Here is a 14,217-nt window from a genome sequence, read left to right on the forward strand (position 1 = left end):
TGTATATTTTGTGTTATGATTATTGATTTTAAATCATGAATAAATATAATATTTTAATAGTAATTTTAATCAGCTTTATTTTAACCTACATTTCAATTAAGTAATGTAAATACTGTACTTATTATTTTTGTTTTTATCATACTAATTTAATGTTTAGAGACATTGCAATCAAGTTTGGATAATTATTTTGATTATAAATTTTATTTTAAATAAATATTAAGACTGATACAAGATATTTTTTCATAATTAATATTTCCATTTCAATTAATAATCGAAAAAACAAAAGATAATTTTCAAGTATTACTATAAGGGTAGTGTGAGTTATTGAGATTTTTTTTTGAGGAAATACTTTATGTATTATCATAACTAAGTTCTGAATAACCTTAGTTTCACATTTTACTACCTGTTATAGGTCAAAAACCTTGAAAAAATATTGCTTCTAGCTATTCTAGGTGCTTCGTGCCATTGACCTTGGTACTGAACTCAACGACTGATTTCCGGGATTATTTTCATGCTTTCTTTTATAAATTGACATGACCTGATTCTTCTTGTAATCACATAATTATATATTCTTTATCATAAAAGTTTTTCCTATTTAAGAAATTTGCTTAAACTATTATGATTTAATTTATTTAAATCATATTTGATTTATGAATTTTTCATCATTTTCTTTTCAATAGAAAGTATGTTAATTTTAAATATTTTCTTTTGTTTATTTTTATAGAAATGTCTTTATATTTTAAGAAATATGATCATTCTCCTTGGCCTCCAAATGTTGGAATTTTGGCAATGGAACTATATTTTCCGCATCTGTATGTAGATCAGAATGAATTGGAAGTCTTTGACAAAGTGTCCAAGGGAAAATATACCATAGGCTTAGGACAATCCAAAATGGGTTTCTGTACCGATCGGGAAGACATCAATTCGCTCTGTTTGACGGTTGTACATCGACTTATGGAAAGGAATTGTTTAGGATACGAAAGCATAGGAAGATTAGAAGTTGGAACTGAAACTATTATTGATAAATCAAAAAGTGTCAAGACTGTTTTAATGCAACTGTTTGAAGAAAGTGGCAATACTGACATAGAAGGCATTGATACGACAAATGCATGCTATGGGGGAACTGCTGCTTTATTTAATTCTGTTTCATGGGTTGAATCTAGTGCTTGGGATGGTGAGTAGTAATCATTTAAATAATAATGTTAATTATTTAACAATTAAAGTCAAATTTACATTGATAATACAGTATAATTAATAGATTATTTATAGATTTAAAAATTTTAATCTTTAAACATAAATAAAATGTTGCAAGACTTTTTAAACTAGCCTATAGTTCTGCTAATTTTTCATTGAATTATAGATATTATATGAATGTATAATTGTGATATATTTCAAATTCAATTTATTCTAAAAATATCTAATGAATAATTTAATCCAATATAAATATGATTAATACTAATTTGAGTTAGATCAACAATATTTCAGAAAACAGTGATTGCTGTACATTTCAAAAACAGAAACTCATTAATTATGAGAGATAATTTCTACATTATGAATGCTTTATGCTCTGGTTACATGCCGTGTCAAATCGCTTATAAATCTCTTTATTTACTTTAAATTAGTCCTCAAGGTTGCTAATGTAAAATTTTTAATTTTATTTCTTCTAAAACATTCATAAATTTCACTTTCATTAAAACTTACACTTCAAGTAGCCAATCTAATTTTCAAGAGTGTAGGAAGAAACATGTGTTGCTGTATACAGTATATCAATTTGATAGTACTGTACATAGATTACATGTATTAGCTTTTAGCACAAAATTTATTGTTAATAACATTTCATTCTAGTCTGTCTGCACTATTGAATTCAATAAATACGACTGTTGGAAATTTGTTTAAAGTACAGTACTTATATCAATTATACATAACTCATATAATCGAAATTAAAATATTTAATGTCAATAAACCATAACTATATGTCTTTTGTTTATAAACATTCATTATTATTTGTATTTAAGTATTTCATTCTATTAAATTTTCTAATTGTAAAATAAATCGGATAAGTAATTACAATAGGACCTTTGCTATCTACAGATTCTTCACATGTGATTTCAGGTTTATGCTATTAGCAGTTTGAAGGAAAATTAAATGGAAAATATGTAAAATAAAAATTCATAATTGCACACTAAATCCACTCCATTTTTTAAGATGTACGAGTTTCATGCATTTGAGAATGAATGTGATTGATAGAGAAATGCATTGCACTGTCGCTCATTCTCATTCCGAGAAAGCATTATTATAACTCATTTCTTTGTTTTGCTCTGAACACTGAGATTTGCACCAGTCTTTGTCTAGAACAGGGATGGCCAACACGTAGACCGCGGTTGACCGGTCGACCGCAAAGGTTTTGAAAGTAGCCCGTGAAGCTAAAGTTGAACAATTTGCTTTCACTTAAATTAATGTTTAAAAATCTTAATTCGATAATTTATTCTTACAATAATAGACTGTCTGTGAAACGTACCCATACTGTTAGTAATGTTCAAAATAACCACTCAGTCGGTGTGACGAAACACAAACTTTATATTTACAGTAAAAATGTACAAAATAATACAAATTAGAGTTACAATTAATTATGCACAAACACTAATCCCACGACAACCAACTATATCCGTACAAGCTCGTCGGAAAAACTCCTTACGACTTTCAACCTACAGACTTATAATTAACAACATCTCCGAGTCAGGAACAAGTTTGTAATAATCCACTGGAGTTCACTTTCTCCAGATTTCCGTAACGTCCAACGAGAGAGATAGTTAGCACTTCAATCACGACGATCCCCCCGATCCGATCTTAAATAGTCGACGGCGTTCGAACCCTACTCCAATCAAATTCGAACGTTTCCACAACGTCCGGCCAACGGTCACTTTTCGCCAGCCAATCGTCCGTCTGTCGTCGATTTGAAACTCAACGGTTCTTCTAACAGATCTTTCTAACAGTCCTTCTAACGTTTCTTCCGTTATGAAAGTTCGTTATATTAAAACAGGGTGGAAATCGCCTGCCTAGGCGATTCCATACCCTACACTGTTTGTATTTATCCCAATGAACAATGCAAATGAATGTTAACTTTTAAGTTAACCTTTCAGCAGTGGGAGAGTCAGGTATGGTTCTACCCCTTAGTAGTGGAGAATATACCCGAAAAATTTTTAAAGTATTTTTTCACGCAATTTTTCTCATTTCCGTTTTAGAAAAAGTATTTGTAAACAGTTATGTCTAGTAAAGAAAAGTCTTTTTTTATTGTTACATAATTCATTTTTTATGTGAATTTTTTTTTTGCGGTAGTTTTTGGCTAGATTCTGGTGATACCCCCAAAAGAATTTAACCCACTCACCACTGCCACACGATCGCCCTCGACGTATATATACGTCCCTCACTGCTGAGTGGTTAATTGTAGTCGCAATGCATGCGCATATAAATGGTAATCGCATAAAATGGTGCAAAATCATGTGCCAGACAGTAACGTGACAGCCCCTGGCTCCAATCCACATGTTACTCCTTGTTAGTGCACTTGTATTTACTTTCAAATTTTAGTTTTTTTTATTTATTCATACAGCGAACAGAAGCAGGTATGTTAGTTTATTAATTATTGTTTTAGCCAAATTTTGAAAAACTTGCTGCACTTATGCAATGTCAGATTTTGTCCAATTAAACATTTTTATTCATTTGCTTATTCACAATGTATTTTTTTTAAGTTAATAAGTATTTCATCTCAAAAAATAAAAAAATTATAATTAACATTTTTTTCTTTATTTGCTAGATTTTTTTTGTGTATTTATTTCTTTACATTGTAATTTTTTTAATTTAATAAATATTATTGTGCTTCATAAAATAAAAAAATATAGTTATTTGTTTTCTTTATTTGCCATAATATTTTTTTAGTTGAAATTCTTGTTAATTAATTTATTAAAATATCTATGAAAAATTTGAAAAATCCTAAAATTGTTTGCCCATATTCGTAGTCGCCTGCCATACTCATAGTTTACCAAAAAAGTAGCCCCTAAGGGATAAAAGTTTGGCCACACCTGGTCTAGAGTTTCTTGCTTGTAATAAGATACCAGTGCTTTTCTTAGTTTCATATATTATTCAATTTTTTTCAATTATTTTGCAAACATTGCTTCAAAATACAAGGGTAGCGATGCTAATTGGCTCTGATAAGCCAAAGAAAATTCATGAAGTGCTTACTTTAGAGGAAAAAATTAAAATTTTAAACTTAGTGAAAATAGATTAAATCTGCTTCCAAAAATTTTTAAAAATAAAAGTTAATGCTTTTATGATTTGCAGTATCATGCTATTTATTACCAATATATTGTTTATTTACCTTTTTCATAAAAGAAGCATGGTGATTATGGAAATGCTTTATTAATGGGGTTGCCATTTTATGCAAATTTCCACTTAAGTGAAAGGTCTTGGAACATATTGATCATGTATGGTGGGCCTTTCTGTGTAAGGAAAAATTTGATAGCAATGTATTTTAAAAAAAAGGAAAAGAGAGGAATGAAAGAATCTAATGAATATAATAGCTTTTTCTGTGATAAAAGAATGAGTACCTTAATATTTTAAGACTGTGGACACAGTAAAAAGTCAAATTTAATTTTTATAGTCTTATGGCTGTTTTTTTTAACATCACAAGATAATTCCTTTTACTAAATATCCCTCCTGAAATGAGAATTCAAAAATATTTACCTTTTCTATGAGTAAAATCAAATACAGTCAATTCCATTTAATTGGTCCACCAGTTAATCAGGGCAGCTGCTTTATTGGGCCAAATCTCAAAGAAAGGAAACCAAACTAATAAATTAATATGTAATTTAATTGTTTAATTGGGACATTAACAGAAAAGGAATTTAACAATTTTTGATATATTTTAATAATCTTCCGAAAATATGTAGGCACTACGTACACTAATGTCATGTAGGCCTAACGATTGGCAGAGAGAAAGTGATTTTGTCTTTTGCTTGGGCAGTTCGATTTTTCTGGAGGGGTCAGCATAGTGGGATGTATCATACGGGGATTTCGTTTGAGATGGACCTGAATGTGAGCTACTGACCCTGCTCTTGATTGGACTGGACAATCCCTTTAAAAGTGAAGAGACTGGCAACGTTGGTCGGAGAAAGAGCCGCAAAGGCTATAATCTCCATATTAAATAGTGAAAAGAAAAGAAAGAAAAAAAGAAAATCCCCAGACAGTTTTTCAAGGTCTCTCAACTGAGTTGGAAGACAGCTAGAGTTTCCTTGGAAGTATTGTGTGTATAATTAAGTCTAGATTCAGATAGCAGCCATCTCGAGACAAGCAGCATTGAGTTGGCAGATTCTATGGACACTCCTGTCAAAGTGGCCCATCTCCAAGTAAAAGAAACTGTGCTCAAAGGAAGACTGTAAAATGATTTTTGGACAAACCCTTTTCTTTCTCCCTTTTTAGTTAGAACAAAAGAAAGAAAGAAAAAATTGTTTGATCAGGAACAGATCAAATGGTCAACCCTTGTGTATGTCACTATTAATATTTGGCAACACTAGTATTATGCAAATCAGTTATCTATCGTGAGTCTGGCAAATTTATAGTACAAATATTTTCTGTATTTTGGTTTAATAAAGCATTAAAATAGGTACCTAATTATTATTTTTTACCTACTTATTTATTTACCTACATATTATATATTTTATTATAGAATCTATTATTAATTCGTTTAATTGGGGCAGCTGCTTAATTGGGCCAAAATAGATTAGTTCCAATGTGTTCCAATTAAGCGGAATTGACTGTATTTGTTTTATTCATATATAAACACTCTGAAGCCCAAAATTATTTTAAATTAAATTTTAAATAATTTGGTACTGGGCATAGACATTGGGTGCCATCTCTTATTAAATTTAATAAATATAATTAAATTAATATTTAATAAATAAATTAGAATATTTTGGAAGAAAAGAATTAGCCTGGAGACTTGCCCGCAATGCCCGTTTACCTTGTGGATGCATTGCCTATTATGCTACGTGGAGTACCAAATTATTTAGAATTTAATTAAAAATAATAGCGATAAAGTAGCCTGATTCAATCTGGCAGTCGTTTGGCATATTTGTGAATCAAAGTAAAGTATTTTTCTTGATAAAATATTAATTAGTAGTAATTATTATTATTATTATTATTACTACTAATAAGTAGTAAAATAGTAATTATTATTCTGAAAATTAACTAAGGTGAATATATAATTTTTATATATCTACATATAAATTTAGCATTCTGTCCCATTTTATTTTAATCTGTATTGTCTTAAAAGATAAAATAATTGTAATGAAGTGCTGTTTTAAACACACAATACATATTAGATTACTTGTCATAATTAATATAATGAATGTTAGCCTATAGTTTACTCATTATAATAGTTAATATGCTAATGAAAATCCTTAATGGATTTGATGTTAAAGTAAACTTTATTGTTGATGACCTAAAATAAACAAGATAATTTAACAAGGATATAAATATATAATTCAACGAGGATATAAATATATATACTTTTCAGACTTCAGACTTTATACACTAGATAAGATTCTTTTCTTTACTATAGACTCAACAGTGAATGAAGCTATGACATAATAAAACAAACATATGATTCTTAGTACAGATTACATTCCAAGTATAGTATATGAGGTTGATAATTTAATATCAAGTTATTTACAATTTTTAATTTCACATAGAATTGAGATAACTATGATAAATATAATTGTTCATATTTATTTAATTTGAAATTAAGAAATTGCTTGCAATATATTGAATGTAAGATTTATCCATGATTTATTCATAAATGATTGTAGCTTTATTCTTTATTAATTTAGATGAGTGCATGGATGGTTTAAAGACTATATTGATCCAAGTACATAATAAAATGTGCCCAAATGCATTTACAAATTAACGAAAATGTAAAAAAAATTACACCTAAAAGAAAAGAATCTTTAAAATCTCAGTTTTTCTCGGTTGTTGGTTTTTCTAGTATTGTTTGCACTTTTAAAATTTGTGTAAGAAATCACAAACTGCATTAACAATTTGTAACTATTTTCATTCTGTGACTCTCCACCCTGTGGACATTAAGACGATCTTTTAATTAATCATACCCCATCAATGCCATCACGGGTTTGGCCAGATCCGTAATGGGATGGCCAGCTGTCGAAATGTGACATCTGACATATTTGGATCATCCACCTCTTAAAAAAATTCTAAGCCTGACCCTGCTCTGGATTGGACTGGACGATCTCTTTAAAAGTGAAGAGACAAAGATCCCCCAGAAAGTTTTTCAAGGTCTCTCGACTGAGTTGGAAGACATTTACATTTACATTTACCAAAGGATTAGAAGGCCTCCACCAATAGGTATAGCCTTGGAAAAATAAATATGAAGAGTTATAGAAGTTAGAAGAATGAAGAAAAGAACAGTATGACAGGAAAGTGTGAAATATGAGACTACAGTGTGCCACCCGAGAGCCAATTGTATAACATCAATGAATACAAATTACAAACTTATAGTTGTGTACAGAATGACTGCCTCTACAACTTGAGGCATTAGGAGTCCCATAACAGCTAACTTGCCTTGGTGCTCAACACACAAAATGCGTATGAACAGCCTCTTTGGGGGGAAAACAGACAAAGCCCTCCATGGCTTAGGATGGTGTTTCTAAACTTTTTTGTCTGGTGGCACACTGAAATTATTAAATAAAATTCACGGCACCCCTATTATTATTATTATATGCTTTTTTACGGTTAGTAAAGATATGAAGGATGAAAAGTCTTTAAAAAACTTTTATTTTTTTTCAAAGTAAGTAAGTTTATTTCCAAACAACACAAAAATATTCAAAACAAAAGTTATTATTATATCTGGTGATAAAATGAGCTCTGAATTTTTGATGATTTACTAGTGCTAATTGATTCCTTAGCTTTGCTACCAGTAACCACTTCTTGATCATTAGAATCTTCACGTTTTCTTTCTTTAATGAAAAAAATTATTCATGATATTGAACGACATAATTAACTTCAATATTTTATTATAAAATTTAATTACAAGTTAATAATTTATTTGTTCTTGTTGTAAAGAAGAAAAATATTTGTATATGATGCTTTCTCGTTATTGTCTGAACATATAACAATAATAAAAACAACTACTTACTGCATTCAATGCATTTATATTGCACTTCTACTCGCTGCAGGAACAGAAGAACAGACAACTAGTAACTAGTTCGTTTTTTTTTTTTAATAGTATTTACGTATCGCCAATTACCGAGTCATTGAGACAAGTGGCGATGTAACAAGATTAGTAGAAAAAACCAATATTCGTTTTTTATAATTGTTTTTTATAATTATTTATTTAATTTAATACTTTAATTCCATTATTTTAAGTAATTTTAATTTAATTATTTAAAAATTTTGCGGCACCCTTGTGGCGTACTTGCGGCACCCGCTTTGAGAACTACTGGCTTAGGAGTTTGAATGCTGTTTTCCCTTTGACCTAAAAGTTGGTATTTCCAATATAATTTTAAAACTTTTAGGTCTAGTGGTAGAATGTTTGAAATTACTTGCAATGCGTTCATCGGGCTTGTTCTGTATGCTTTAGCTATCAATATTAAACTCATTCGTTGGATAGAGTTAAGGCCATTTCTTAATGTTTTGCTTGTTGGCAGCTACTCCCCAGATCTCTGCCCCATAAGTAATGACCGGTTTGATTGCACATTTATAGATTGTCTGGCTAGTCTTAGAATTTATTCCCCACATGTTCCGGGAGATGCAGTGTAGGGAGTGGGCCATCGTAACTGCCTTGTTGTGGATGTGGCTGACGTGTGATTTCCATGTTAAAGTCTCGTTAATCTTCAAACCTAAGTATTTAATGTATGAGTTATGTTTAATCTTATGCCCAGCAGTTCAATTGCTGGTTTCTTTTTAAGAGGGTGATGCCATGGGAAAAGTATACTTGCGCATTTAGCTGGGTTGATTATCAGTTTTTTCTTTTTTGCCCATAAGTTTACGACTTTTAGAAGTTTGTTCATCTGATTCTGTAAGACTTTTTGGTTTTTGTGTGACATCAGTATCATTGTATCGTCAGCAAATCCTAATATATCGATAGTAGTGTCTACTAAGGAGGTTTCTTGGAGTTTGAAAATATCATTATATTGTGCAAACCACAGTATTGGCCCAGACCTAGAGCCCTGTGGGCACCCGCTGTCTATATCTCTCGTAATGACTTTGGAGCCAAGCATTATGCTTGCCTTTCTTTCCATAAGAAAACTCTTATAGAGTTGGAAGACAGCTAAAGTTTCCTTGGAAGGTATTGTGTGCATAATTACGTCTAGATTCAGATAGCGGCCATCTCAGGACAAGCAGCATTGAGTTGGCGGATTCTATACTTTACTTTCACTGTCACTGCACTGTCTTGGACAAACAACTGATGCATGAAGTAATGGTAGCACTAATAATCAAATTTACTCCCTTTCAGAATCTATTTTATTGTTGAAAAAAGGCTGTAATTTTTGATTCTGTGTGTGTGTGTGTGTGTGTGTGTGTGTGTGTGTATATATATACAATCTGGGGTGGCCAACATTCCAATATGCTATTCAGAACATCTTTTTATTTTATCAGAAAATGGCACAGGCTTTGTCATGCTGAAGAAGTCAAATTTACTGTACATTATCCATAAAGGTGGTGACACTACATTACAAACTAAACTGGCAATTGTGCTAAAATTTGGGTTGTCGGATAAATGTTGAAACAATAACTATTGGCAACAAAAGAGAACTAATTTATGCATATACAAATTTTATTACAATGATCACATTGCAAAGGTTAAACTGTTATTAAAATATTAAAACTGAAATTTTTACTAGTGATATTTACTAAACTGAAATAATTTTGTTTCTGCAATATTCTTCTTTGGATATTGCAGAAAAAAGGAAAAATTTGGGGAGGAATGTATGAAAAGTGCTTATTTTGATTGTGGTTTTGATGATTAGTGATTTTCATTTTGAAAATGTTAACTGTGTTTATGTAAAGAATAGATTTTAAACTGTTTTGGGTCAGTGTTTTATATCTTAAATTTTTTAAATTGTCAATATTAGCTATATACATTGTTTGTAGCTCAAAGAGCGGATGTTTTTTCTATTCTGAAATGCATTGCTGCTGTAACAAGTGTGATTAAAGTGTTTTGAATGAATTGTTCTTGATGCATAATTAAGACTTAGCCAACTGTCATGCACTTCACATTTTTTAAGTGCTAAGGCATGTATGTATTACTGTTTTTGAGCCCATTTAGAACATTTGCTACAATGTAGATGTAGCTTTCTTAATTGATTACGTACAGTGTGCAGTAATAACTGAAATAAAATTATTTACTTTACTAAGGTTTCTGACTTACATTTTATTAAATATGCTATAGGTTAGAAGGAAAGTATTTCTGATCCTATGTTTGCAGGGACATGTTTTTATCAGAATAGGCTATAGAACAACATTTACTGATTGCAGAATATGTTCTATGGCTTATTAATAAAACTCTTTGTTTTCAAAGGTTTCATTGGTAAAGCTTACATTTTAGATAAACACTGTACCGTACATTGACTTTAAAATTAAAAAAGGCAATACATTTTTTATTAATTTTATTTGCATATTTAATTCTATTAGCAAAACAAATCCTGTTAGATAGTTTGTAAATAATATCTGAAATTTGATACTAATATCATTTTTTTTTTAATCTTAAATGTAAATTGGATTATTTTGTAATAATGTTCGTAAATGATTCATTAATGTTCATATAAAAGAACTGTGATAAATTTTATAAATTTTAATGTTTTTTTTCTTTTTATTTAAAATTGTTCCATAAAATTAGATGCATGCTGTAAATATTTTAAGATAGCAGACAAGCTTGGCATTGCTCTAGCAAAAAATAACAACAGCAACGATTAAGATTATTAGATTATTTTGTACTTTTAACCCTTGTACCATGTTATGTTATGGTATTTGATTTATATTTACAAAGGTTATCTTACATAAGAGTTTATCACACAGTGTCCAATCTAATACATTTTAAAAATTCTTTAAATTGTCTACAGTAGAGGAATAAAGAATTTTAAAATAGTGTTAGATTGGTCATTTGGTGTGAAAAACCCTTACGTAAGATTACAATCAGCTGTATAACCATAAAGGGTTATACAGCTGATTGTACCTATTTTACTGGGTGCAAGAATTAGGTCCCCCACTCTTCCAATGATAATTAGAGAAATTTTAGATGGGTCTAAAAATATGTTTGATTTCTTGCGAAAACACAAGAAAACGTATTTAAAATACTACAGTAGAAGCCAAGTTCTTCGGGATAAATCTTAAACCCTCTCCTTCTCTGGGAATTTCCAGAAATCCTTTCTCGTGGCATACTCGAACTCAATATCAACTTTCAACTCCTAACCATTTGAGCTCTGCACTTATTATCATTATTATTTTTATTATTATTACCAACCCATCTCAATTATATTATAAGATTTGTGATTTTTAAAATTATATTTTAAGTTTATTATCTGTAATTTTTAAACAAATTTTTATTATACAGGTCGCTATGCGTTAGTAGTTGCTGGAGACATTGCCATTTACGCCAGTGGTAATGCTCGTCCAACTGGAGGTGCTGGAGCCATTGCAATGTTAGTTGGACCAAATGCACCACTTGTTTTTGAAAGAGGTAATATACAATACTTATTTATAAACATATATGTTATGATTTATATTTTCATTATTTTAGTCTAATATTTTAGTAAATTCTATTTTATTGTTTATAACTGGTTCTCAAACTATGGGGTATGCTTTCCTAATGAGATTCTCTCTAAGAGGTACAAAGAAATGCAATATTAGTGTTTATTTTTGAGTTCAACTCCTACACATACTCAATATTCTTATCTCTAGTTTCAATATAATGTAGCATTAAAAATCTTCCCAATTTCTATATTTCATTAATATTATTACATTACAATTTGTAATAATGTACAAGTTAACATTACAATTATGACTACAATTCAAAATTTGATTTTATTTAGTGGTATATCTGTATACTATTTTACTTTTGTTTGAAATATAATTCTTTTACTATAAAAACCTGTAATGAAATCTTAGAATGCATCTTAATCTATTGGGTTGTTCGTAAAGTAATTTCGTTTTTTTATTACTAGAGGAATTAGATGTATTTTTACCAGCCAATTTTATTTTAAACCACATTTTCATTATATACTTTGACAGCTGACATTTTAAGGCTTATTTGTAAAAAATTTTGTTTGATTCTGTACAATTGTTTTTTTTTTCGACGACCCATCAAATATGGAAAATCGAAAGCATCATTTTCGGCATATTTTGCTTTTTTATAACTAAAAAATCAAAATGCTGTTCAAACAAGAAAAAAACTTGTGGTACATGTTTGGAGAAGATGTGTTGAGAGAAAGACAGTGCCAAAACTGGTTTACAAAATTGCGTTCTGGCAATTTTAATATCGAAGATACACCACATTCTGGATGGCCATTTGAAGCCAATGAAAACAAAATAAAGGTACCGATTGAAGCAATCTGCCGTATAACAACACGTGAAATCGCCAAGAGATTAAATCTGTTAAATTGAACCGTTTATTATTACTTAAAACGAATTGGTTTAGTTTCAAAGCTCGTTATATGGGTTCCACATGTTATTAAAGAGAGATGCTCTCTATAGTGGGATTTTAAAGAGATTTGTTTTTGAGCTCTTACCAGACAATTTAACAATTGATTCGAAAGTGTACTGCCATCGAGTAAACAAATTGAGTAATATCATCAAACAGAAAAGGCCAGAATTGATCAACAAACAAAGTGTAGTGTTTTACCATGATAATGCCAAATTTCACACAAGTTTGGTAACTTGTCAGAAACTGTTATAGCTTAGATGGGATGTGTTATCACACCAACCATATTTGCCAGATCGGGCACACTCAGATTATTACTTGTTCCAGTCTATACGAATTTTTTTAACTGTAAAACATTTACTTGAAATGACAATGTCAAAAATCACTTGGATCAGTTTTTTGTAAACAACGATCAAAATTTTTATGAATGTGAAATCATGCTACTACCAGAAACAACGACAACAGGTATTTGATCAAAATGGTCAATATATAATTCAATAAAATATTTATTTATTATAAGAATATTGCGTTTATTTTTCTATGGAAAAAACGAAATTACTTTCCGAACAACCCAATAATAAATAAAAAATACTGTAAGTTAGTATGAATTTATGAAAAGTATAGGGCAGGGATGGCAAATGTTTTTGAGCCTGCAAGCCATATAATCAGCATACTTAGCTTTAAAGTTGTTTATGCGTGTGAAAGTTTTAGACTTGAATTTCTTTAAATAACGTGATTCAAACAAATATACTGTAATTCAAATAAATGTAAAGAAACTGATTGAAAAAAGGATGATCAGGAGATAAACCAGAAGGATGATTGATAAAGACAGGTGATAAATCTGGCACGTAATGTATCATAATATGATACATTACGTGCCAGATGATTTTTCCTTCCGTGCCACTTTTGGCATGCATACCGTAGGTTTGCCACCCCTGGCATAAGGGATAAAGAATTTTTTTATAGAAAAAGGGACACTACTTTAAAATACAAGGTTTATTTTTGAAAATTATACAAAAATTAATATTAAAAAGTTTGATACCACTTATCTAAAAAGCATAAAGTATGAAATTTATATATTATATTGATAATTATTATGAATGCTATATAAAATATCTTATTGAGAAATCTTTTGTTTTGCAGGACTTCGTGCATCTCACATGTCTCATGTATACGACTTTTATAAACCAGATATGAGTACAGAATATCCTTGTGTCGATGGAAAGTTATCCGTAAAATGCTATGCAAATGCATTAGATAAATGCTATGATGGATTTTGCAGAAAAGCTAAAAATGTGTTAGGTAATAAGTTTTGGCTATATTAAATGTAAATTGTTATTTATTGAGGGGGGAGGGTTAGTTAAATATCACTGCCCCTCAATACAATAGGAAAACTATATTTACTTCAATAGAAGAAAATGCTACTTTTAGATTTATTATAATTCATCATCAAAGTAATTTAGAATATGAATAATTTGTATTACAATCTAAAATCTTTGAGTAATAATAATTAA

The 14,217-nt window shown here is 29.9% G+C and overlaps 1 protein-coding gene across 1 annotated transcript in view; it reads left to right on the forward strand.

The window, feature by feature from the left end:
- Nucleotides 1-724: 724 nt before the first annotated feature.
- Nucleotides 725-14,217, forward strand: part of LOC136981899 (hydroxymethylglutaryl-CoA synthase 1-like) — a 28,878-nt gene continuing 15,385 nt past the window's right edge. The window contains exons 1-3 of the mRNA XM_067278282.1: nucleotides 725-1,174; nucleotides 11,618-11,743; nucleotides 13,847-14,005. Of these exons, the coding sequence (XP_067134383.1) occupies nucleotides 727-1,174; nucleotides 11,618-11,743; nucleotides 13,847-14,005 (733 nt within the window). The 5' untranslated portion in view covers nucleotides 725-726. The remainder of the gene's footprint in view (nucleotides 1,175-11,617; nucleotides 11,744-13,846; nucleotides 14,006-14,217) is intronic.

This window comes from Centruroides vittatus, unplaced genomic scaffold, assembly GCF_030686945.1.
Source record: "Centruroides vittatus isolate TY-2023 unplaced genomic scaffold, ASM3068694v2 contig_799, whole genome shotgun sequence".
In the NCBI taxonomy this organism is placed as follows: domain Eukaryota; kingdom Metazoa; phylum Arthropoda; class Arachnida; order Scorpiones; family Buthidae; genus Centruroides; species Centruroides vittatus.